Source organism: Alosa alosa, chromosome 16 (genome assembly GCF_017589495.1).
Source record: "Alosa alosa isolate M-15738 ecotype Scorff River chromosome 16, AALO_Geno_1.1, whole genome shotgun sequence".
Lineage (NCBI taxonomy): Eukaryota > Metazoa > Chordata > Actinopteri > Clupeiformes > Clupeidae > Alosa > Alosa alosa.
In genome coordinates, this window is record NC_063204.1 from 3,055,196 (window position 1) to 3,082,838 (window position 27,643).

At 42.8% G+C, this 27,643-nt stretch overlaps 1 protein-coding gene across 5 annotated transcripts; it reads left to right on the forward strand.

Moving 5' to 3' along the window:
* Positions 1–460: 460 nt before the first annotated feature.
* ezh2 (enhancer of zeste 2 polycomb repressive complex 2 subunit) lies at positions 461–27,642 on the forward strand. 5 transcript variants are annotated; one of them, XM_048266210.1, is made up of 20 exons: positions 461–806; positions 2,864–2,987; positions 5,532–5,660; positions 6,301–6,420; positions 6,565–6,685; positions 16,417–16,599; positions 16,734–16,836; positions 17,118–17,287; positions 17,449–17,546; positions 18,036–18,273; positions 19,952–20,118; positions 21,555–21,646; positions 21,769–21,809; positions 22,005–22,130; positions 22,455–22,633; positions 25,102–25,197; positions 25,480–25,561; positions 25,656–25,736; positions 25,836–25,920; positions 26,046–27,642. In XM_048266210.1, the coding sequence occupies exons 2-20, from the start codon at positions 2,871–2,873 to the stop codon at positions 26,104–26,106; spliced, it is 2,289 nt and encodes a 762-aa protein (XP_048122167.1). In that variant the 5' UTR covers positions 461–806; positions 2,864–2,870; the 3' UTR covers positions 26,107–27,642. The 5 variants fall into 5 exon arrangements, with proteins under 5 accessions (XP_048122167.1, XP_048122170.1, XP_048122171.1 ...); XM_048266213.1 differs by having other exon boundaries at positions 17,118–17,281; XM_048266214.1 differs by having other exon boundaries at positions 16,417–16,548.
* The last annotated feature ends 1 nt before the right edge of the window (position 27,643 follows it).

Consider the following 27,643-nt stretch of genomic DNA (forward strand, 5'->3'; position numbering starts at 1 on the left):
TTACTGCACAACATCTAATTGAAAATCTATGCGAGTGCTGCACCATGGCAATTACATATGCTGATTAAGAATTACGCACAGCTTTTACACTTATTGAATGTCGTCCTGCCATTATGTATAGAAGCGATGCTCATCTTGTCTTACACAGAACATCGAAGAATGGCACTCTGCATGCCATTAATAACAATAACCTGTAATCCTAAAATGCACCATTTATACATTAAATTGACCAGACGTTGGTCTTGATCAAAAAATCCGTTCGCTCTACCTCAAGAACAAAGAGAAGTTCTCCACATGTCCCCCACACCGGGGCCCCCATAGCAGAACCGTCTCTGATTGGCTCAAAGCATGATATAGACTGACCAGTCGGATCTCTCGACATTGAGACGCTGAAATATCACTTGTTATGATTGGGCAATATGTTTGGCGCTCGATGAATCTGCAGTGTTCGAAGTGGGCGGCGAATTCTGAGTGAAAGAGACGGCGATAGAAGGTTGGAATAGTTATTCAAACGGAAATATTGATATTGAGCATAATCAGAGAGAGCACATGAAATATTCTATACACTCTGACCGAGTAATATTTTTATAACAGTAGAATAACTAACAACACGCATTCCAGAACAAACATAACAATTTGTTTTGTGTATTGAGTTAAGCTCGCCGGTATTGGCTGTCGCGGACGCGCGGAGGTGAAACGACCCCCCTTTTTGCTAGCTCTGTCGGCTAGCCACTAATCTCGAACTGGCGGGTTTAGACACAGATCTCAGGTTATTTCTTTGAATGTGGAGTAGACCCCGCCTGCAGGTAAGAAAACCCGGGAGAATACAGTATTTTGTTGCAACTGTCAGTTTCAGCGTAGCTGTTGGTTTGCGTTATTGTGTTTAATGAGATGTTAGCAGGATAGCACTTAGCTTCTGCTAACACTTTCAAATTGAGATACCGGGAGGGCTCGGTTGGCTATCATTGTATTATGAATCTGGCAGTTTGACTGAGAAGACACAGTTATTGCTTGGCTCCAACTTGGTCGGTAAGCGGGTAACGAAAGTTACATATGCTGACGTTAGGTGGATTGTGTCAGACAGTAGACAAAGTTAGCGACAGTTGACTTGTCACCCACTAATTGTCACGCGGGTTTAACATGGATAGCGTTTGCTAACGTTAGCGTGAAGTTAACTTAGTACGATATGATAGCTCGCTAACATGAATTCTCCATAGATTCTTCTGTAACAGTAGCCATTTCCTAAGACAATACAAGCCACAATGCTACCCGGTTGTAGTAGTGTTCATTGTTGTGATTGTGGAATGGAAATGGTCATTATTAATGTTACACACTTATCTGCCAGTTTGCAGTTTTCTTTAACTAACCTAGAGAGGTTGGTTATGTTAGCATGTATCTGTGGTAGCCAAATTGACACTTCAATTGTCATTTCAGATAGATTATTAAGTTAGTTAGCTAGCGTGGTTGACTTACTTCGCTGGTCTGTAATTAACCAGATACTTAGACGGTTAACGTCAATTATTCTGCCAGAGATCCAAACGGCAAGCCAAATGACTGTTAACGTGACAAAAATCGGTTGGCTTGTGACTTGGCCAGATAAGTTCTTCAACGCTAACATTAACGTTGCGCCATTGTCGAGCAACGTAAACCTCAACGATGGAACAAAAAGATCAGACTTGGTAGATCAATTAACGTCACTAACGTTATCTTTGTATCCTCAGTCATCAGATACTCTTTTACCAAAACGTGTGTCTTCTAACCTTAGGTAGTCGGTTAGTTGATGGATATTAGTCGAAATTTGTTCTTAAAACTTGAACATTTGGCCTACCGCTAGCAGAAAATAGTCAGAAAATGATAGATTCGAGACAACAGGTCCTCAAAGAGCTCAGATACATTGCATTACAGCTGATGCCTTTTTTTGGTTAGACACAATAATTACAACATTTATATGAACATTCGTTTAAAGATGTCTTGCTTAGGCTTATCAAACGAATTTCACGTTACATTTTCAAGGAACCGTCTACTAACTAACGTTGATCACTAGAACAAAACATTCCGAGAGGGTAATGTTCAGTTTAGTTACCTCGCTGGCTAGCGGTTTGACAGACAAGAAAGGCAGTTATTTAGGGAAGCTTGCTCTCTACAGCGACGCTCTCTTGAATCTATGACTGAATCACAATTATTTTCAAATAACCTCACAACTACAGATATGTGCATGATCGTTTGGTGTAGCTATGTTTTGATTGTTATGCTGCCTAGGCTATCTAGCTTTGCAATGTGGAAAAGCCCCTTGTTTGACGGTAGGGGCGCTACATCAATACCAAGTTCCTCTGTGTCTGCTTGTAATTTCCCCAGCACACATGCTTGCTGTTAACACAGTATTTATTTTAATTCAACAGTTCTAAGAAGTGTCTATCAGTTGATTTGCATCATATAGTCTATCGAACTTGTATTTTAATAGTGGTGACAAAGGAACTTGGGGATGTTTCAAGATCTAACAATGATACTGTGATGTGTCTTGCCTCTCATCCTCCTACACAACAGGAAATGAAACACGTGTGTATTGTACAAATAACCATTTCTATACCAGTCATTTCTATAGTAAACCAGTCGCCTATTGCACTGGTGACTGTGCAGTAGCTTTGGCATTTAGTGGTTAGTTTTGAACCAGCAACAGCCTCAGTTCAGTGCCACTCTTGACCCCCACACACCCTTGTCCCCCAAACTGTGGTTACAATAGAGTAAATATTCCTGTTTGCTTGAGATTTAGAGTACACATCACTCATTTCTTTCTGTTGCTTAAAAATGTCATCCATGTTATCCAATAAGTTTTCCACTTGTGATCTCCTGTGTGATGTTGCAGGGTAGTGATGGGCCTGACCGGGAAGAGATCTGAGAAGCGCCCTGTGTGCTGGAGGAAACGGGTGAAGTCAGAGTACATGCGCCTACGGCAGCTGAAGCGCTTTAGGAGGGCCGACGAGATCAAGGTGAGTACACAAGACCAACCCGTCTTTTAGGTGTCCTGTAGCGCACTAAAGATGCGTGGGAGCACAGCAGTTGTTTAAAACAGGATATTTTGGGGCTTTTTGGCTTGATTTAGAAAGGACAATGAAGAGTGACCGGAACGAGTGGGAGAGAGATGGGGTGGGAGCGGGAAACGGCCATGGGTCAGACTTAAACTGGAGTTCTAGTGGGTACTTGGACCCAAATGGGGTATGGGTCAGACTTAAACTGGAGTTCTAGTGGGTACTTGGACCCAAATGGGGTATGGATCAGGGACTGAAACTGGAGTTCTAGTGGGTACTTGGACCCAAATGGGGTATGGATCAGAGCTTGAATTTCAGCGCAGGATTGCGGGTATAGCGCAATCCTGGACAGACCAACTTCTGACTTGAACGAACATAACCCCATGCAAACACGCACACATGCACACAGAACATGTGCTTGCGCTCTCTCTCTCTCTCTCTCTCTCTCTCTCTCTCTCTCTCTCTGTCTGTCTCTTTCTCTGTCTCGCTGAGCAGCTGTCACTGCTGAAGTCAAATTATACTAGATGCTTCTACATCAACTGCTAACCGACAGGAAAGGAAAAGAAAAGTTTAGCGATCAGGAACTGTCAGGAATTTTGCAAACACAGAAGGATTACATAGAGTGGCCATGAGACCCGAGGGAACATGAATGTGTTCTCCATTTGAGGAACGTAATCGATTGCGGACGTGCACAGAGCGCAAAGTAGGCCTCGGCTAATTTCACTTTCTAGAGTGCGCATTCATTACATGAAAGATGCTTCATGCCAAAACAGCGATCAAGCATCATCAAATGTATCATTACATGTGTTGTCACAAACACTATTAGAAAATGTAAAAATCAACCTAATTAAAGACTATGTTAAGTGTTGTTATCTCATTGACGCCTGTAATAAGGAAAATGCGATTTCTGTTTGTAAAATGTATGCCCCCCCCCTCCCCCAACTTTATTAATCCTCCCTGTGGGAAGCACTGAAGGGGGGGAATTCCCTCCCATTTTGAAAAATGAATTTCAAGCCCTGTGGATGCTGCGGTCGATTGAACCTGGGTTCTAATGCGTGCTTGGACCCAAATGGGGGTATGGATGCTGCAGTCGCTTGCGCCACAGCGCCACCACGATACCGTGTTTGAGTATTCTGTGTTAGGGCTGGGACAACGCGTCGACGTAATCGATTACGTTGACGCAAAATATGCGCGTCGATTTGTCAGACCCAAAACGTGTGCTGCCAAATATTTTGAATTTTACACCTTCAGTGTTTCCCATCTGTTGACTGTGGTGGGGCGCCACAAAACCGGCCGTCACACATTGATGTTCTATGTTGTACTATTTAAATTAAAGATTTAAGATAAAATCCTTTGAGCTGCACTTTTTACACACGCAGCCTTTCCCTGCCCCATCCGCTCTCTCTCATAACGAGCCTGCTGCCCCTCCTCTGCATGTGCATTTAACACAAAATATTCACGATTGTTGAAGGATTGTTGTTGCCACATAGAAGCATTACATAGAACACGGCTGGTTAAATTGCTATTAAATCCGCTTAGCATCATGACCATGCTGTGCAAATTTGTTCAAAACTGCTGAAGTCAAGTTAACTCTGCTAAGGTCTTAGTACATTGAGGAGACTAAACTTAGTTATGCAATCAAGCAGTATCTCAAAGCTAACGTTAGAATACTGTTTGGATGTTGAGTTTAGCATGCTTACTTACAGCTGCTTGTCAATTTCGTTACTCGGGGCTCATTTTATTGACTCAGACACTGAATGTTTGCAAAATCCCGATGTAAATGGAAAAGTGTTTTCCAATACTCAAAAGTGCTTGTCCCAAGGAGAAGTACAAACTGTTATTTGAACTAACTATGTTAGTTCTTGAATTTCCCCAGGGGATCAATAAAGTATCTATCTATCTACGTTATGAATTGCATCCATACATCAGCTGCTTTTTAACTGCATTAGTGTTACAATTGCAAGGGAACGAACGTCTTAACGTGACACTCAATTAGACCTATACACTACTGAACTTTATTGAATGCTACCTCTGACTAAGAATGCATTACTTTGCACTTGTATAGTCTTTTTATTTTGGAATTTTAAGAGCAATAAACATATATTGCAATGTTAAGGAATTCATGTTTTATGCATATGTTCAGATATATAAATCAACATGTATAAATTGCTATTAGTCAATTAATGGGGAGATAATCGATAATCGAATCGAAATCGAATCGGACTGACAAAAAGAATCGTTAGATTAATCGATGCATCGAAAAAAATAATCGCTAGATTAATCGTTTAAAAAATAATCGTTTATCCCAGCCCTATTCTGTGTTGATCATACGTATGAGCTAAGAGTAGAATAAGCAGTCTACTCCCTCTCTAATGGATATGTGCTCTAACCTGGGCATGTGGTCTTTCTTGTGTAGAGCATGTTCAATTCCAATAGGCAGAAGATCATGGAGTGCACTCTAATGGATATGTGCTCTAACCTGTGCATGTGGTCTTTCTTGTGTAGAGCATGTTCAATTCCAATAGGCAGAAGATCATGGAGCGCACGGACGTTCTGAACCAGGAGTGGAAGACCAGGCGGATCCAGCCTGTGCACATTATGACATCTGTAAGCTCCTTACGGGGGACCAGAGAGGTCAGTACTGCAGTTTTCTGCCCGCTCTATTAATCCCCCCCCCCCCCCAACACACACACACACACACACACACACACACACACACACACACACACACACACACACACACACACACACACACACACACACAGAGCCCAGATGTAGATGAATTGTGCGGCATCATGGTCCACAAGCCTGGCTATTCTAAAGTGTACTACGCCACTCCGAGTGCTTCTGTCTGTAATTCATCTTATAGTTCATTTGGGTGGGAAAGCTAGCTGACTAAAGTCAACAATACCATTTCCTTGTTTGTGAATGTATATTGCACTAAAACCATATTGAAAACCAGCCGGGATTCTATCACTAGTTTGGTTGTGCGGTCAGGTGATTGGTTGCATTGACTCTAGTTGTGCTGTTTGGTTGTGCTGTTAGGTGATGGATTGCATTGACACTCTGCCTGCTCAGTGTCTCCCCTTGCAGCCCTTGCTTTTATCACTGATAAATCTTAATGCCGCTTGACGTTGTCTTTGTTCGCCTGCGTTCTGCCTCTTCCTCTTTGACAGCCCACATATCATCTTATGGTTTCTCCTCGGGGAGCTGTGTTATGATGTTACCAGTGTACCATAATGGTAAATCAATGTAATTTGTGTTCAACCGGCAGTGCACTGTGGATAGCGGGTTTTCCGAGTTCTCCAGGCAAGTCATTCCTCTGAAGACGCTGAACGCTGTGGCCTCTGTGCCAGTCATGTACTCCTGGTCCCCCCTCCAGCAGAACTTCATGGTAACGTTAACGCACTGTCACATGTTTGTTAATGCCACTGCGATCAACAAAGCATACTTCTGAACAAGTGCGATCTCATTAGAGCGGTTAAAGACATTGTGTATGGTGTAGACACATGAAGCACGATGCTCTCTGGTTTTGTAGGTGGAGGATGAAACTGTTTTGCATAACATCCCTTACATGGGAGATGAAATCCTGGACCAAGACGGGACCTTCATTGAAGAGCTCATAAAGAACTATGATGGCAAAGTCCACGGAGACAGAGGTAGGTGTAGGTTAACATTTCAACATTCAACTAGTCACCGTTGTGCAGTTGTTGACAAGGAGTTCTACAGAGGAGTTCCTCTTCACAGCCCCGGGGCTGGTTGCACCATCTGGTCTTTGCTACGTCTGGTCCTAACTGCTAAGTTGGTCTTTGTTAAGACCAGTCTTAAGAATTGGACTTATGTCTGTTGCACCAACTGAACTGCCTAGGCTTATTTACGCCCGGTCTTAGCGAGGCGTGTTCATGTGAATGCCTACGGACAGGGGCGCCTTAACACCACCTGAGGCCCCTGGGCTATGAAGGTTTTTGAATCCCCCCCCCAACCATCACCTCATAGTGTAGCTTCCATTCGCTACCTATGATACACTTGTTCTATTCGCTACAACCATACAGCGAAAATCTCATGGAAAAGGCTGTAGTCTGCATGTTTGAACCAGTTTGAATATGTTTTGGTTAAAATAAAATAAAACATTTAAAATCGACGGTGATCTTTGGCTCTCTACCATTTATTGAATTTCAAACGGAAGGGTAAGCTACATATGGAAATGGACAGAACAAACATGCTTAAAATAGCCTGAGGCTATAAGCCAGATAAGCCTTGTATTAAACTTTTTATAGCCTACACATTTATCAACATTAGAGGGTGTATATAGCCTGGGTGCCATTCTGAACTTAGTCCCGCCCACAACATTTGAGGTCGGGAAGTTCGGTCTGGCATTGCTCCATTGTGGAGCAAGTATGCTTGCCCTAGATCGGGCGGACCAATCAAATCGGGCTTTACGATGATGGACAAGTGAGCAACAAGCGCCTGGTCTATCCGTCATCTGAGTACGCTTAGATTAGGCTTATGTTTGAAACAAAAACGCTGTGGCTAGAAGGATACATGGCTTTTAAGACCCCATATGGAAAATGCATATTATTTAATAAGGTTTTATCACTGAAAACGATTATTTCTGAAACTTTGGCCAAAGTTGATGTGGGAAAACTCGTGGTTTCACTGTCATCAAGGGAAAACAGCGCTGTTGCATTGCGACATGTTCCCTCGTTCGTTTGAAATGATTGACCACCTGTTCGAGGGATTTGCGACAGCCTTTCCCAGTTGTTTAACATGTATGTAGCATATCCGTGTTCAACAGAATTATTTTTAAAATCGGAGGGGATGTAGGCTATCAGTTTTTTCCTAATAGCCTACCCTAGGTCTACTACGGATCTCTTAGATTTCGCTAATGAGTGTTGTAGGCTAGGAGTTATTGACGGCACTAACTTTTACAAAAGACCTGAAAACAATGTTAAGGCATTTGTGGAGACGAAGGATGGTTCGTGTGTTTTCTTCTTACACCTCACTGTAAGCTTTTTCGTTGCTCTGATTGGTTAGGTATATCCAATTGAGTGCAGAGGCATTCCCCCCCTGTATCGGTTGAAACATGCCCCATTATTACGTCCCAATGGAGCAGTATCAGACTCATATTCTGACTAGAATTGAGTATGATTGCGTCAGGCTAGGGTGTATATGTATTTCAAACAAAATGTCATTAGCATTCTGGATAATTCCAGGTTTAAGCTATAGTTTGAGGCTACTATAGCTGAAAAAACACGTCTTAAACTATTTTTTATAGAAATCCATAATCAACAGTGCTGGTTGTAAAATATGTATTCATTTCGGGAATCTATCATGAACAGTGATGTGTTTTTATTCATATCTTGCAATCATACTTATATAAAAATACATCTCATATGTAATTAATTTCACTTAGGCCAAGGCTATCAGAAGTGCTTTCTCCAGGTCTTCCTAACTGAGCTTTCTCTACAAAGTCTACCTCCAGATCAATGGAGTCTCGATGAGAAATGGAGGTCATGTGAGAACGTTGTCAGAAATGTGCTTAAAAAGCCAAAGCTCTCCACTGCGCTGTTGTATGCCTGGTACCTCCTGTCCAGCTCCGCCACCAGCCTGTCAATTACAACATTATAAACACACACAGAAAACTTGCGTTGGCCTGGCAAATGGCAATCTGGCACAGATGACTCGTCGGCCTGTTTCTTCCGTATTTGTATCCGTTGTGTGTCTGCTTTGTAGACATCTGGCACTGTTAGAGACATCTTTGAGGCTGCAGTTTCAAAACGATCAAATTGATCGCGTAACCCCGCAACATATTCTCTCAGTGACCGGACCAGTCCTGAAGCATTGCACAAGTCAAGGTTAATTGCCTGTTGAGCAACTCTTACTTTGTGGAAGCACAGGAGAATTTCATTCCACATATCGCAAAGAAACGCTGTTTCCAGCTTGTCCATTTTTTTTTTTAATCAGTGTTTTAGCCTCATTTTGTGTTAAGGTCTGACGTATCATCAGCGATGACCCGTAAAGATTGCTGGATACTAGGGGTGTGAATCTCTCATGTAAAAGACGATACGATTCGCATCTAGCTACATGGACACGATTCGATACAAGAAAAGATGCATGTTCATAAAAAACGATTCGGTGCGATTCGATGCAGTTCAAGAATGGAAAGGATTCTGAAAGATTCTTTATCATTTTCTCAAGGTGCACATTAATTTTATATTATCATGGTCATGGTTGTCAATTAGGCAAAAAAAAATGTGTGAATATTATTATCTAAACTGAGGTTTGTATCATATACTGTATTGAAATGAAAAAAGAATAGTCTACATTTGAGTCAAACACAGCAGCCAAATACAACATAAAAATACTTTATAGATTTTATGGAGTTATATCTGATTGTTTTCAAGGAGCTGTAGCCTTGTTGAGGTGAGACAATACCGAAATAAAATAAAACCCTGCTTAAGACACTCTTGGCCTTTTCTCATATAGCCTACAAGAATAAAATAGGCCTACATATCAATGAACTCTCTGGGCTTATTTTGTTCCAACGGTAGACCTAATATACAGAAACCTATAATGCCACAAGTCTGGGTGAATATGAACAAAATAATTGGCTAATAATTTGTGCATCGTTTTAGCAGCAAGGGCCAAATTATTATTTAACATTAAGGAAATCCCTTCATCAAACATAAGGCTACTCTACAGACTATCGTTGCTGTGTTTAATTTCTTGCTGGATTTTGAAACAACGACCGAGTGTGAGTTGTCACGTGCTTAAATTGCAGTAGACGTATGGGTAATGTGATCCTTTGACAACTTTGGGCAATGAATGTAGCCAAAAACGAACTGCATTACCCACAAATCCGTGCCACCTGTAGTTTCAAAACCGGAAGTGGGATGAACGCGCTGTTTGGAACGTAAATGAGAGTCTGAGCGAGCAGAAAAGGTTGTGAACCGATTTGTAAAAAGTAAATCGATATAACGACCGGTTCATTTCAGTTTTATTCCGATACGGGGCTTCACGTATCGATGTAGCCGTATCTTACAGGTTAAAAGCGGATACCGATACGTATCGGTTTTGGTGGCGCCTTGAGTGAGCTGACCATCTTGTATCTTAAAGTGATTTCAGAGTGCGGCCCTTTTCATTAGCCTGTAAACCAGCAGTGACAACCTGCCAGCGTGACGTTGACTTGGAGAAGAAGTTGAAAAGTAACTGAACAAAACGGAAAAATGTGTGTTTTGTCGCAACAGTTTGCGCTATTGATCCCGACCAAGTTTGGCGTGTGCACGGCACATGGTATCCACTCTGCCAGTGGGTTTATTTCCTTGATACGGAACTGCAACCCTTTGTATGTACCCGACTTATTGCTTGCGTTGTCGCAGCATTGCCCGCGACAGTTTTTAATGTCAATGTCCAGGTTTTGTAACACGCTCAATACAGAGTTGAACAGGGATTCGCCTGTGTGGGCAGTGATGGGCAAAAATGTTAAAACACGTTCTTCAATATCTCCCTCTGGGGACACACAACGCATGATAAACGTGAGTTGGTCAATGTGGGTGACATCAGGAGTGGAGTCCACGCTAATAGAAAAGTATTTTGCATCCGTTATACGAGTGACAATTTCAGGGAGGACTTTTTCTCCCATTAGCTCTATAAACTCCTCACACATGTGAATCGACAAATATGAGGGACTTCAACTGCATTTTTATGTGTTTCTATATGTGTTTTAAGGAAAGGGTCGAATTCAGCTATAAGCTCCATACTACCCACCTAGTTACCAATTCCTGCATCTCGAAATGTGCTTGTGTGTCCCCTCAGAACAAGTCCACACTCTTTTAAAAGCCTTGTTACAGTGACAACTCTCTGAAGAACCTGCCTCCAGTACACGCACTCCTCATCAAATTGTTGCTGTGAGTCTACAGTGCCACTGTTAGATGCCTGGGTGACCTACGTGACCATGGCTTGTCTGTGGAGGCCACAGTTTTCGTGTTCTGCTATGCGTTCAATTGCATGCTTCCAGTCACAAAAACCCGTGCTTGCAAACGGGGATTTTCCGTTTCTTTGAAACAGTTTACAGGCAAAACAAAACACACTGCCCTGAGATGGAGAGTAGCAAAGCCACTCTCTGGCCACAGACTCCCCATTCCCCAGTTTTCGTTGAAAATACACCAGGATCGGTACTGTAGGGGTTTGAGCCGTCTACCAGTGTAACATTACGCGGCTCGTCTACTCTTCCTTCAGCAGCCTGATCTCTGCCTGTCCCCTCCTTAGCTGCACATAATGTTACTCTGTCCTCCACCTCTTCCTCATCAGCACAGCTGTAAGCAGCGACAGTCGCCTGGTTTCCTGCTGCCTCACTGTCCTCGTCCTCCTCCTTAATAGTGAATAAACAGATACTGCCACTGCATTGCTAGGTATTGCTAGTTACCTGGCCCACTGTCTAACTGCTAGGTAGCCATATGAACAGAGAAGCTTGATCCTAGCCTACCTTGTCCTCCCCATCCTCAATTCTATCCACTTCATTAGGCAGGAGAGATAGAGTGCTGGTAATGAAATTCTCCAATTGCTTACTAAAAAAATCACTTACTTTTGGCAAGGCTTCATTTAATAACTGAATGTTTTATTTTTTTTTTTTTGCTTGGATGTGAGCGCTTCATCTTTCTCAAACTCGATCTCAGTCTTTCTCTCGTCCGTTGGAATTTGTTACATTTTGTTACACTTTATGAAGAAAAGACAAGGGGGACCTCGCTCCACCAGATGTCACTGTAGAGCAGTGCGATGTGCTTGATTTGGAGGGCTACCTTCAGAGTAATTACCGCGAATACGGACACGTCCGTTTATCATTATCGATTATTTTTGGGGCCCCTCATTGCAGGGCTCCAGACTAACCTTTTGCACTGGTGCGCCTAACTTTTTTTCTTGGGTGCACCAGCACAAAAGTTAGGTGCACCCAAATTTTCAACCACATCGCATTTAACACCGCAGCAGGATCACTTTTTTTCTTAATTACTGTCCTATATAGGTTGTCCTATGACTTATGATTTACAGTTCTACAAGAAAAGTAACTTAATGAAGTGTTGGTGCTTTAAGTGCTTCACTGAGCTGAAATTTAAACTTCTTAACTTAAACTTAAAACATCTCAAGATGAATTAAATACAAATATCAGTGAGTCAATTAACAGTGCACGTCTTTTAAGGGCTTCAAACTGCACATCTCATGGCTCAATGTCTTACATACTATCCTTCATGATCTTTAGGCCTTGGCTAAACAAGCTCGCCATGCTAGCATCTTCTATAGAAATGTATTTGAGCACAATTTAAAGAGATGTTCCAAGTAGCCTGGGGGATTTTTATGTGATTTTGCAATGATTGCAATAATCATTTGACAGCCCCACAATGCAATTTACTTTTTCATTTTAGTATTTTTACATTTTCAATAGGAACATCACTATGGGTAATGCAGTAACAAAATGGTAGGCCTATTATTATAGGCTATTGCAATGACTTGCCATGCTCGATCTAAATGTGTCCATTCAATTCACGTACACAATGACCACAGTTATACATGCAGGGAATATTCGGGCTTTAAATGTAGCAGCGATATTCGGTTTGCGCCAAATACCGGATTAAATTGATTGATGCCATCAGAATGAGTTTACACAACTTCTTCGCGGCGCCAAAGCGAATATTGCTGTTGAAAACCGGGTTACTCCCTGCATGTAACTTTCTGCGGTCAATGGCCTTACTCCTTTTGGCGATATCTGTATGGCTGTCGTTTTGGGAAGGCCTTGTATGCATTGTTAGCAATTTTAAGGCGTCTTTTCATCTGCAATGACTCCTATAAATTTGGGCGCAAGTGGCATTCCTGTATGCGTCGGGTTTACGTCAAGCTATTTTTCTGGTGAATAATTATTTCGGACTGAACTTGGTGAAGGGAAGTTTCACTAGGCCTATCGTAGGCAACGATAAACTTGATCATCATCTCGGGCTCGTCTGATCGGTTTGCTGCTGCCAGCCATCGAAAGGCAGTGGGGAGAGGGGACATTTATGTCGGCCTATGTGACCACACTGTAATGCAACTACATCCACTCTGTTTATCTGACGGGTCTCTGACCTCTCTCTCTCTCTCTCTCTCTCTCTGCAGCACCGCGCATTTTCAAATTTACACACAGGCACTGGGCCCGCGGCCAATCAGAGGGAGGTCCGCCCTTCACTATCTGTGATTTTGTTTAAACCGATATTGGCCAAATATGTGTCTGTTATTGAACCAAAGGTAGAGTTTCAATCGCGGACACTTTTTCCTCTCTCGAATAGCTGAATTACCGAGCACGGTCGTTTTCCGATTTTTTTTTTTTTTTTTAGTCGCACTTTTGAAAAATTAGGTCGCATATGCGACCAAATTGGTCGCACTCTGGAGCCCTGCTCATTGGTCTGTTGCAAAGATTCTTTGCCGTCTGTTAGGGCGACCGTGCCCCCCTTTGGAGGAAACGGCAGTAAAAGTGACTGGTGGTGAATGTGTGAGATTCTGTTATAATGCTTAGAAGTTGCGCACTAATAAATAAAGTTAACATATATTTGTGCCGTCTTGGTATGGAATAAGCAAAGGACATGCAATATGTGTTGCTTTATCTTTTTAGAGATAAGACCACAATGGAAACATGTAGGCTACCTAAGTTAGACTATGGCAGAACACTAACGTTAATGTTAAATGACTGTTAGGACACTACATTATCTACACCAGCGTTTCTCAAACTGGGGTCGCGGAGACATGCCAGGTGGGGCGCGAACTGACATGAAAAACAGGAGTTATTTTATTTTTATCTGTAGCCTGGGCCCAGGTAGCACCCGATGCGCAATGGACGCACTGTGTGATCATCAAAACCCGGCCCTTAAAAGCGCGTCTATTCTTTGCACTTTGCGAAGAGATGGTAGCTGACCAAAAGGCTGTACTGTTTCACAGCGAGGCAAGGTGGCTTTCCCGAGGTAAAGTGCTGTCGCGTGTGTTTTGAGCTCTTGAGTCGCCTCTTCTTGGAGGAAGAGCGCATGTTTGAATCTGCAAGCACGTTCACTAATGAACATTTCTTGACGAAGCTGGCCTATCTTAGCGATATATTTGATATATCTTCGCGATACATTTGAGTTAAATGTCCAGTTACAAGGCAAAGACAAGCACCTACCTCACCTAGCAAATAAGATTACTGCATTCACCAAAAAAACTTGAGTATGGGACAGGCGTCTCGATCGCGACCGTATTATGCCTTTGAGATTTCTGAGTGAAATCGCTGAAACGTCTGATTGGGAGGCACTCTTGTGATCCCATGTATTAAACAGTAGGTCTACATCACATCCCTGCAAAGTTTATTTCAAAAATATTTCCCAACCAGCAGTGCTCTGTATGACTGGATTATGAATCCATTTAATGCAGCATGTTGGTATTTCATTGAATATATTGTACAATGCTGTAAAATGGCCTATGCTTCCTAATATGTTGCTGGAAAACAGAAATATGTGTTATGTATTTATTTATTATCTGCAGCACCAGCTGATTTTAACTCTGTTGAAGATGATGTATTTAGAACTTGTCATTATTTTAATAAATTTGACAATTTTAAGCTTGACCTACCACTTTCTTAGAGCGATGAGGGACAGGTGGGGCTCGAGAATGCCCCCTTGATCAAAGTGGGGAATGAAAGAAAGTTTGAGAACCACTGATCTAGTTTGTTAACTACCACGGTCACGAGTTGGGTCGCGATAGTCTGTCATTTTTAAAAAGTGGGTCCCCAGAAAAAAAGCTTGAGAAACACTGATCTACACCTTATTACAGGTGAAAAAGTTTACATAGGCTATGTCTTTACAGTATGGTATAGCCTACAGACTGAAAGAGCTAATACCCCATTGGAATACAGAATACAATCATAAAATAACGTTATTCAACCAACCACGTTAATGCTGGGTAGGCAATTATTTCTAGCACATATAATGTTAACCTAGTTTATTTTAGGTACACCAACGTATTAGGCTACAGGATGGGCTAGATGCATAATATCCTTGTAATGTTCCCCTCGTCCTTTATGATAAGGTTTTGTTACATAACGCTCAATCGGATTTGCGGTTCCTTTATCAACATATGTTGCGCATGGCGGCGCACAAACACCTAGCACTTCTCAATCGATGATTGAATGAATACAAAAACCCCAATATTTTCATTCACCGTGTATGAACACCATAAACATTTAACAAATCTCTCCCTTTCAGTCAAAAACACACAGCCGGCTTGGTCCCTGCACCCCGACAAACAATCACAACAAACAATTTAGGCCCAGTTCAACGAAGAACAAATAATAATCAGTCTCTTACAATCTCAGTCCATGTGCGGCTTCCGCCTGCTTCAGAAAAGAAAAAAAAAAAGAAAGTCTTTGCCTCACCGCAGCCTTGTTTGAGAAGTTAACGATATTCAGGGAAAATGCCCAGTCCGACGCGTTTAATCCATATAAAGTGAAAAGGATGATCGCGGTTCTGAATGCGCTCCAAAAAACAGTCCACGTTGTCCAACAAAAATAGTAATCCCATAACCACGATTGGAAAAGGTAACCGCGTCTTCCCAGGTAACCTGTCTCCCATAAACACGATTGGAAAAGGTAACCACGTCTTCCCAGGTTACCTGTCTCCATTTACTCCCCGCTTTCTCCCTTAACCTGTGGCGATCTCCCATTCAAAACCTTGTCAGTCTCTCTTCATTGGTCCGTCTATCAGACCAACCCCCCTCCCCAGCCTACAACTTGTGTGTTTCATAAAGGGGCAGCATGACATGATTTAAATACAAAGCAACATTGGAAAACAAAGTCAATAACAATTCATTGCTCATTGTTTCAGCTTCTAGTTCATTTTAAAAGTGACAAATCTTTAGTTTGTGGATTTGTTACATCCTTTTGAAGTGTTTCCAAGTGTATGATTATCTTAATAATGTACAATAAGTTGTTAGCAAAGGTTTCTATGTGTGATGCCGACAAAGCCAGTTTAAACTATTGCCTGGCTGGGCTAGTCAAGTGTCTAGCTAACATGAGTGCTAGCTTGCTACAAACAAGCATGAGACTGTTAGCAGTGTAGCTTGCACTGTAGAAACGACTGTGAAGTGCTTACATTTTGACTTACGTCTGGTACTGAATAAGCGTAAGATTTACGCCCAATCTATAGCAAGAGGAAGGCTTAAGCCTAGATGGTGCAACTGGCGCGTCTATGAGGTCGGACTTAGAACGCTGAGTTAAGACCGGCGAAGCTTAAGACCAGGCTAAGCCCTGTTGGTGCAACCTGCCCCAGGACTTTAACTTTGCTTCTTTTTTCTTTTAAGTGTGTGACCGTGTAAACAATGAGCTTTTTGATTCTTTTTCTTGTAGAGTGTGGCTTCATAAACGATGAGATCTTTGTGGAGCTGGTCAGCGCACTCAATCAGTACAGCGACTATGAGGATGATGATGAGGAAGATGACCACCAGGACTTTAAACTAGAGAAGGTGGACAACTGTGATGGAAAGTATGACACGGACGAATCCCACAAGGACCAGCAGGGCAACTCTGAGAGTGAGTTGGGTTAGACCAACCTGTGGAAATCTCAGTAGCACTGCATCACACTGCTCTTGCTTTGATGAATTGATTTTTGTTTGTTTGTGTTTAATGCTGCCATGCTGAATTGTTGCTTGTTGTTTGCGTCACAGGTAGACCGAACGACTGCTCTAAGAAGTTCCCCTCGGATAAGATTTTTGAGGCAATTTCCTCCATGTTCCCTGACAAAGGCTCCCCTGAGGAGCTGAAAGAGAAGTAAGAGTTGTTGTGGTCTTTGCGCTGCTGCTGACAGCTGATCACCACATCCTTTTTGCACTGATCTAGCCCCTATCTTCCAAAAAGTCTTCTGTAAAAAAGCAGTCTTGTTGATGCTATCAGTGTGCACACGCACGCACACACGCAAGTGTGTTTTGAGTGTTTGTTTGTTTGTATGAAGTGGAAGTATGCTGTGGTTGGCGGTCGAGCAGCTGAGCTGTGTGCACAACCCCCCCGCTCATCTCCTCTCCTCGTCTCGTCTCGTCTCGTCTGTGCTGCAGGTATAAAGAGCTGACGGAACAGCAGCTTCCTGGAGCGCTGCCGCCCGAGTGCACACCCAACATCGACGGACCAAACGCCAAGTCTGTGCAGCGCGAGCAGAGTCTGCACTCCTTCCACACACTCTTCTGCCGGCGCTGCTTCAAATATGACTGTTTCCTCCACCGTGAGTGTGTGTGACCCCTCTCATCCATTCCTTCCCACTTGATTTTAGTTTGGTGTTAATATTCATAGTCATTCATAGTTCATTCATAGTGTGATGTTTTTCCACTGTTTATGGATAAGCTTAAGATGAGGATTTTGACTTTGTCTCTCTGCCTCATGATCTCCCAGCTTTCCATGCCACCCCAAACACGTACAAGCGCAAGAACATGGAGAACCTGGTGGACAGTAAACCCTGTGGTGTTGACTGCTACATGTACCTGGCTCAGGTAAAGAAGCTCCTCACATGTGATGTCTCTTTTAAACGGCGTTGTGCTTAGAGAGATTACGGAAGGGTTCCAAGCCCAGGTTAGCTTAGCCTAGCATTTATTTCTTGTGTAGCGACCTCTAATAGGTTTAAAACATAACTTGAATTTTGACTGTAGGATGAGTAACATGGTTTTACGTAAGGTTTTTAAGTAAGTTTTACTTTTTCTCGTTATGCTGACACTTAAATGTGAATAAAAATGTGGAGTATTTTTTTTTATTATTTATTTTTTCCCCCGCCACTGTATCAATACAGCATAACGGCATAACATGGCGAACTCTATGAGGTCGGCTTCACTGGTCTTTGTAAAGGACTCATGCTAAGCTTTTGTTGGTTAAGACGCTAATCAACCTGTGTTTATGAATACTATGTTCAATCTTTGGTAACAAAAACACCTAAGAATTGCACATTGTCCCTTTTAATGTGAAACTGTGCCGTTCTCCCTCTTTAGGACAGCGTGGTGCGTGAGTACCCTGTTGGCCCAGTGCCAGAACGGGCAAAGACGCCGTCTAAGCGGCCGGTCGGCCGTCGCCGGGGGCGGCAGCCTAACAGCAGCAGCCGGCCCAGCACCCCCACAGTCAGCACCGACACCAAGGACACGGACAGTGACCGCGAGGGTGGCACCGACGGGCCCGACTCCAACGACAAAGATGATGATGACAAGAAGGATGAGACCACCAGCTCTTCAGGTAGTGACTTCCTGTAGGCCCACCAAACTTCCTGTAGAGCCACCAGACAATACCATCACCGTGCTTGTGATATATCTTTCTTTTGTGGTTTGGTCAATATCAATAAGGGCTCTTTAAAAAGCTGTTTTTTTTTTGTATATTAATACCTTGATGGCAAAGTGAACCTTTGGTGTATGTAATTTGAAAAAATATGTTCAAAAAAACAATATGTGGTGGAGTTGAGGCAGAGGCTGCTACCTGACAGTTGGTGTTGTTTGAGGCAATTGAGGCAGTACAGACAGCAGGATTGCTCTAGTTGGATGTGTACTGAGAGGAGGTACAGACAGCAGGATTGCTCTAGTTGGATGTCTATTGAGTAGGGTTGCAAAATTCCGGGAATTTTCAAAGTTGGAAACTTTCCATGGGAATTAACGGGAATATATGGGAATTAACAGGAATAAACGGGAATTAATGGGAATAAACTGGGAATTTTTAATATGGAAAGTTAGTCTATAACAGGGAACTTAAATGTAGTGGACAAAACCCCATCTAGAGCATAATATTAGTTAAAACAACCTGATTTAATGCAATTTCAGTCGAATTTGTACCCTGCACATCAGTCAGTCACATGCACACAGCAATCAGCATAGGCTAGACATAAAGGAATTCAAGAGTTCATGTGCATGGGGAAAAAAAGGTTCCAACAAATCGGATTTTGTTGTTGAGTGGTGTGGTGGGCAGTTCAGTGTTGCTAGTTTAGCATGCTAGTAAACAATAGGCAGAGAATGGGATTTCCGTTAGCATGCTAGTTAACTTTGTATGCTAAGCTAAGCAAAAATACAAACATTCAAATCAAATTGCTTATTACGAAACAAAATGTTTGTTTATATATGAAACAGTTTGTATGAATTACCCAACATTTACAGTTAATTACCATAAATTCCCATAATTACCTTTAATTCCATTAAAGTTTCCAATTTGGAATATTTCCAAAATTCCCCAGCTTAACTTCCCATGGTAAAATTTCCCGAAATTTTCCGCCCCTTTGCAACCCTACTATTGAGGCAGTACAGACGGCAGGATTGCTCTAGTTGGATGTGTACTGAGAGGAGGTTCAGACAGCAGGATTGCTCTAGTTGGATGTCTATTGAGGCAGTACAGACAGCAGGATTGTTCTAGTTGGATATTGGGTCAAATGTGACTGTTGTTATCTGAGAATTTGAAGCTCCGTTGGGAGTTTAGTGTGCTTGGGTGCACACAGCAGGGGGTCTAGTGACTATTGATTTAGCTCCTTCCCAGTAGAGGATCATTGGCTCCCCATCAGGAGACCACAGAATGAGGCTGGTGGTCACCTGACAACTGACCCACTTCTCATAACCTCCAAATACTCCCACGGTCATTTCCAAATATTCCCAGGGTCATGGCTATTTAAAACCTTCCCAACGTCGACTATTAGTACTTATGACTGAACACCAGTGAATCACTCAATATTAGCTTGTTGTGTAGGTCTATGCATGTTGTTGCACAAAAAAATGTCCTTGGTTGTCATGGTGACGTTGTGATATTATAGTCATGTTGTCATTAGAATTGTCAACATTGTTGCTGTCGCCTGGGGATATAGCTTGTTGATGGGCCCCCAGAGGTGAACTGGAGATGTATCGTTGTTGTTGTTGTCATGTTGACGTGTGTTGTTCCCCAGAGGCGAACTCGCGGTGCCAGACGCCGGTGAAGCTGAAGCTGAGCGCGGAGCCGGAGAGTGTAGACTGGAGTGGCGCTGAGGCCTCCCTCTTCAGGGTGCTCATCGGCACCTACTACGACAACTACTGCGCCATCGCACGCCTCATCGGCACCAAGACCTGCAGACAGGTCAGCTGACCTCACACTCCCCACTCAGCTCTGCCACGCATCACTAGAACACTGGATTGAGCGTCATATTCCATCATGGCACTCAGCTCTGCTAACACGCATCACTAGAACACTGGATAGATCCGGATAGAGAGTCATATTCCATCATGCCACTACTACTGAGTTTCATATGGGAAACCGAAAATTATAACACATACGTAGCTCAATTAGTACAGACAGTGTAGAAACATGTTAAATAGTTGTTAAATAACACTGAGTGTAAGTCGTGAGTTTCGTGTGTTAGTCTGTGTGAATAGACGTGGAAATGGTTTCAATGCTCTGGTGCCATTCAAGATATGTTGGTCATTGTTGATCGGGTGAATAGATTACGTTGCTAAATCCAGTGTTCTTCTGCGATCAGAGATGGCCAAACCTTTGGGGTTAATCTCCAGCATTTTTCAACCTGGGGGCCTAATTTTTAGATATCAGTACATACTGTTATTACAAATGATAACAATGAAAATTCATTCGTTAATAAACTAAGTAGCCTGCTAATATCAGCAATGCATTAGAGACGATAACGTGGTGATTCATTTGTTAATAAACTAGGTAGTCTGCTAATATCAGCAATGCATTAGAGACTAACGTGGAGATTCACTGTTAATAAGCTAGGTAGCCTGCTAATATCAGCAATGCATTAGAGACTCTAACATGGAGATTAATTCGTTAATAAACTAGGTAGCCTGCTAATATCAGCAATGCATTAGAGACGATAACGTGGAGATTCATTCGTTAATAAGCTAGGTAGCCTGCTAATATCAGCAATGCTCATAAGGGAGCGGTTGCATCTCATCGGTCACTGCCAGTTTGGCCACTGATAGGCTCAAGGTGTTATGAGGGGTCAGCCAACATGTACAGGAGCCCTATGGAGACATGGTCCCATATGCCCTGTATAAGGAACTGTGTAATATAAGGGTTGGACACTAGCATATGCCCATAAGCCCTGTATAAGGAACTGTGTAATATGAGGGTTTGACCTTAGCCTATGTCCATATGCCCTGTATTGTCCCTATTAAAAAAAATGGCTAAAAGCATCTAATGAAGGGGATTTCTGACATTTTAAAACCAGATCCCATTAGAATGAATGAAGGCCTGGCATCTCTTTCAGTAGTTCAGTGTATTTAAGATACTGGTGGGAACTTTTATCAGTGTCATCAAAAAACCAGGGTGTAATGCAGAGCAGAAAGGATGCAACCTTTGAGTAAAGCAGAGCGGCCCTGTGTGAACCCGAGTAAAGCAGAGCGGCCCTGTGTGAACCTGTGTGGAAGCTGGCAGCTACACGCTCCTCTCCACAGCTGCTTATTTCCACACATTTCATCACCTGTGGAGGGGATTCATAGTGTTTTTCATTTGTGTCACAGGTGGAGGGGATTCAGTGTTTTCCATTTGTGTCACAGGTGTACGAGTTCCGTGTGAAGGAGTCGAGTATCATCCCTGCTCCTGCGGAAGACGAGGACACCCCTCCCAGGAAGAAGAAGAGGAAGCACAGGTATTGGTCTGTGTAGCGGAGTGGACAGGGCCGTGTGCGTAGCGGAGAGAACTAGGGTCAGCGATGTAGCCTCCAACAGGCTCGCCTGCTCTCTAATCATTCGTTTGTGTCCATGCTTTCAGGTTGTGGGCCACGCACTGTCGAAAAATCCAACTGAAGAAAGGTTTGTCCAGATCATATCTTGCACTTTGTAAACTTTGTTTCTTGATGCCTTAAGACCTTTTTAATACACATTCATACTAACATGTGCACTAGCGTTGGTACATATTTTGAAATGGAGGAATGTTTGTGATTGTATTATTTGCGTTGTAGAGTATTGTGACATTAAAGTTTTCTTCTTTTGGGTCCGCTCCTCCAGATGGCTCGTCCAACCACGTGTATAACTACCAGCCGTGCGACCACCCTCGCCAGCCCTGCGACAGCTCCTGCCCCTGCGTCACCGCACAGAACTTCTGCGAGAAATTCTGCCAGTGCAGCTCCGAGTGTGAGTGTGGCGCCTGGATGTTGTGTGGTGGTGGCGACAGATGACCGCTTCACGTGCCTTGTCGTCTCTTCCTCTCAGAAAGCTGATGATGAAACATTAGCCATCCAAAAGTGCTATAGGCAGGACCTACACATGTGTCAAATCTGTGGACAGTCTTTTGAATTGGCAGAGCGCCAGCTTTTTAGGAGGGACTTTACTGCCATGTTGAGTCTTTAGAGGTGTTAGAGAGCTATACTAGGAATGTTGTTAAAGTATTCTGTTGTGTGAGATGTGCTTCTCTAAAGGTGTGTGTGTTGTGTGTGTGTGTGTGTGTGGATCGTGCAGGTCAGAACCGCTTCCCCGGGTGCCGCTGCAAGGCCCAGTGCAACACCAAGCAGTGTCCGTGCTATCTGGCCGTGCGCGAGTGTGACCCTGACCTCTGTCTGACCTGCGGCGCCGCCGACCACTGGGACAGCAAGAACGTCTCCTGCAAGAACTGCAGCATCCAGAGGGGGGCCAAGAAGGTGGGTCAGCCGACACACACACCACCCACACACACACACTACAGCAGGGGTATTCAATTAATCTTCAGCGAAGTCCAGTTATGGAAAATTTCCGCATCATAATATTTAACGCGCGTGTTTAGTGTGTGTGTGTGTGTGTGTGTGTGTGTGTGTGTGTGTGTGTGTGTGTGTGTACCATAAAATAAGTAGCCTAAAAGGCAACATTTGAAATAAGACAAGATCGAGTAATTGGGAAGAAAAACTGAGTAGCCTTGGCTATTTTTAAGATCTTAACGTGAACTTAAAATAAAATTTGAGCTGAGACAAGGATGGATATTCCAGAGCTTCCAGAGTTCCTTGAACCCATTAATCAGCCAGTTTAATTTTTTTTTTTTTATGTTGACCCGAAATCCTGGAAACTAGGGGTGTGCAATTCGATGCAGTTCAAGAATGGAAAGCATTCTGAAAGATTTTTTATAATTTGCTCAAGGTGCACATTCATTTTATATTGTCAATTATCATGGTTGTCAATTAGGCAACAAAATTTGTGAATATGATTATCTAAACTGAGGTTTGTTTCATATACTGTATTGAAATGGAAAAAAAAAATAGTCTACATTTCAGTCAAACACCGCAGCCAAATACAACATAAAAATACATTTTTATAGACTTTACAGATTTTATATCTGATTGTTTTCATGGAGCTGTAGCCTTGTTGAGGTAAGACAATACCGAAATAAAATAAAACAGTGCTTAAGACACACTTGGCCTTTTCTCATATAGGCCTAGCCTACTCTACAAGAATAAAATAGGCCTACAAATCAATTAACTCTCAGGGCTTATTTTGTTCCAACAGTAGACCTAATGCAGAAACCTAAAATGCCTAGCCTGGCGGGCCATCCTATATCATTGAAATGTATACAGGCTGAGCAAATTAATTTGCACGCTTAGGGTGCCTAGATTTCTAGGCTATAAAATGCCACAAGTCTGAGTGAATATGAACAAAATCATTGGCTAATAATTTATGCATCGCTTTTAGCAGCAAGGGCCAAATTATTATTTAACATTAAGGAAATCCCTTCATCAAAGGTAAGGCTACTCTACAGATGTTGCTGTTTAGGAATGCTAGCCTGGCTAGCGCCACAACTTCTCAATGAGACGTGGTCTGGGAACCAAACGTTCATTTTCTCGTATTTGAAAAAAATGCCCAGATATCGCTTTATTGGGTGCCACGGATGTCTATCAAATGCGTCTGTGCATAGCTCATCATCGTCTTGCTTTCCCACCTGTTCTGTGATTGGTTCCCTATCTCAGGCGAAAATTTGCTCCATGGGCTCCAGGCTGCCTTAGCAGCGTGAATCAAATCGCGCGCAAGGCAGCATGGGAACACCCAGGCTATAGGAATGCTGTAAATTCTTAATTTCGCGCTGGATTTCGAAAAACAAAAGCGACCGAGTGCAAGTTGTCACATGCTTAAATTGTAATAGATGTATGGGTAATGAGGTCATTTAACAACTTTGGGCAATGAATGTAACCAAAAACGAACTGCATTACCCACAATTCCATGCCACGTATAGTTTTAAAACCAGAAGTGGGGTGAATGCGGTGCTTGGAACGTAAATGAGCGTATGAGCGAGCAGAAAAGGTTGTGCACCGATTCATAACAAGTAAATCGATATAACGACCGGTTCCTTTCAGTTTTTTTCCGATACGGGGCTTTACGTATCGATGTAGCCGTATCTTACACGTTAAAAACGGATACCGATACGTATCGGTTAATCTTTACACCCCTACTGGAAACCCAGGAACATCACGTTGTTGGGCAGTGAATGCAGCATGTAAGCTTAACTAGATTGTGGTGGATCGCCTGTCTCAGAATATGTAGAAGAGGTCCAGGGCAATTCCGCGCAAATCACATCCATATTTAGTTGGCGTTACGGACATGACAGTTTTGCGTGGTATTGCCCCGTGGTCTTCTCCATAATAGGCTACTTTACTCACTGACTCGACTTTATCAGAATTCACAGATTTCACTGTCTGAGTAGCAGCGAAATTATGGTTCCTGAAGTAAATGCTGTTATCCTAACTAACTAAACATTTAGCGCAGCTTTGAAATCTTACGTGAAAATCTAAATTAGGATATTAATGGTCCGGGTCCGGATAGGATCACGTCAGGGTCTGGACTCGGACCGCGGTCCGCCATTTGGTGACCCCTGCACTACAGCATCCAGAGAGAGGCTAAGAAGGTGGGTCAGCGGACACACACACACACACACACACACACACACACACACTACAGCATCCAGAGAGAGGGCACACTGTGTCTGGCATATAAACACACTGCTACACCTGCAGTCCAGCAGAAACCTCCTCTGTTCAGTGCAGTCCAGCAGAAACCTCCTCCGTTCAGTGGCGTCCAGCAGAAACCTCCTCCGTTCAGTGGCGTCCAGCAGAAACCTCCTCCATTAAGTGGCGTCTTCTCTCTGCAGCACCTCTTGTTGGCCCCGTCTGACGTCGCTGGCTGGGGCATCTTCATTAAGGAGCCCGTACAGAAGAACGAGTTCATCTCGGAGTACTGTGGAGAGGTGAGTGTGTGTCCTTCATCAGCCACGCTTGATTAGTGTGTTGTGTTCTATGGGCTGTGTGTGTATGATGGCATGCTTGATTAGTGTGGTGGATCTTATGGGATGTGTGTATGATGGCGTGCTTATGAGATGTGTATGATGTCGTTCTTATGGGATGTGTATGACCTGCGTGCTTATGAGATGTGTATGATGTCGTTCTTATGGGATGTGTATGATGGCGTGCTTATGGGATGTGTATGATGGCGTGCTTATGGCACAGTTACCTGTTCTCTGTCTGTCCAGATCATCTCCCAGGATGAGGCTGATCGCCGAGGAAAAGTCTACGACAAGTACATGTGCAGCTTCCTGTTCAATCTGAACAATGGTAACCAGTGCATCCTGGTCCAGACCCACATGCCACAACCTGACGTCTCCTGTGGGAATCTCACCATTGTGCTTTTATTTTGCTCTCTACTTAGATTTTGTTGTTGACGCAACCAGGAAGGGAAACAAGATTAGATTTGCAAATCATTCGGTTAACCCCAATTGCTATGCAAAAGGCAAGCGGTCCACTTGTTTTTTTCCTTTAGTTTTTCTTCAGTCTTACGTTACAGTTTGCATTATCTTGTTGTAATGTGTTGTTTTCTTCTCTCTTGCAGTCATGATGGTAAATGGGGATCACAGAATTGGCATATTTGCCAAGAGAGCGATACAAACGGGCGAAGAGCTTTTCTTTGACTACAGGTAGGAACAGGTCACTCAACACATTATATGTTTGTCCCAAACTAAAGGAATGGGCCTTGTGATTCTTGTGTTTTCATGATGTGTCAACATTGAAACCCTATCTCTCCTTCCTTCCCCTTCTTTAGATATAGCCAAGCTGATGCCCTCAAGTATGTGGGCATTGAACGCGAATCGGAAATTCTGTGAAGCCATCTACCTACCTCTTAAACAAAATGCCTTAAGCCTTTCAGGAACTCACCCACCTACATGCATTTCCAAGCCGTTTTCTGAGATGCTTTTCTTTTGTTTTTGGAATGGGGGCGGTGAAGCGGGGTCTTCAGAATCTTTGTGAATTTTTTTTTTTTTTTTTTTTAATAATTATTATTATTATTTTATTTTTATTTTTAAAAAAGCCCTTTTTTCTCTCTATCGCTTGTCTTCTGCTCTGAGCGTTCCTCCTACGGAAAGGCCTTCTCTGGGATTCATGTACCATACAAACTTGAACATTCACATTCGCGCTGGTGTTTACAGCAGAAGGGGTTTAAAAGGATGCGTCTGTTGGACGTCCCAGTCCATCTTCTACACTCTTTCATAATGACCATTTCACACCGCTACTGATGGACTTATCCTGTTTTTTGTATTTTTGCTTTCCTTCGTTACTTTGGACCAAATCTGACAGTTCAACTGGTTGCTTTCTCAAGTCAGAAACCCGCTGTGCACTTACAGTTCAACACCACAGTTAAGGTTTTTCGTTTCTGTTTCACAAAAAAAAAAAAAAAAAAAAAAAAAAAAACCAAAGTCACTTTTTAAAACTCTTGCATGCCATCTTGCAAGAGCCCATAGCACAGAGGCATGCATTTCCTGGTGTGCTTGTACACAAGGTCGCTACAGACGCGAGGTCGAGATGCAAAACAGTGTCAACCTTTGCAGTGCCTTCACTTGCTAATACAACACTGTCTAGTTTTATCGTCATCGATCTCCTCTGACTGGAAATACAACACTGAGTTTTGTTAGATGCATGAACAAAAAGAGGTTTCAAATAGACCAGAAATCAGGGAGCTCTTCATCTTAATACCATTTTTGTGTCAACTAAGCAACCGGGCAGCTAGAGAACCTGTAGATCTGAGGAGCTGAACTGCAGCCTAATGGTATTTGTTTCAAGAAAAACCAAGCAAACGAAATGCAATCAGTGTATAAGGATGTATTTGGCTGCAGGCAATAATACTGGCTTGAATCATGTTCAGAAGATCTTTGAGCTGGAGTGAAGATGTCTGTATTTATTTGTATTGGACTGTGTACACCAGTTAGGCATTTTTGTAATTTATTGAAAGCTTTCCTAATTTGCTGTTACTTAACCAGATAGTGAATGTTGTTTTTTTTTTCCCCCTTTCTTTGTTAGCTGGGGTGCAGTCAAACAGGATTGTTTTTTAAATTATTCATGTAAATTGGTATCCCATGTGCGGTTATGCCCTTTTTAAACACGTATTTCCATTGATACAAACTGATTTCTCCTTGAGTTCTTCCTTCTCCCCTGAGGGTTTGACCACTCCACCTCTGTTTCTGCCTCTTGTGTATCTAAAGGTGCTGATTTCTTACATGTTTACAGGGACTATTGGTGATAAGTGACTCGTAACAAACATGGAAATAAATGTGTTCCACTGACGTCAGCAGTATGGGAATAAAAGACCACACTGAGATGGTCTTAAATGTTTTGACATTATTAAACCAGAATTACAACTGAAAC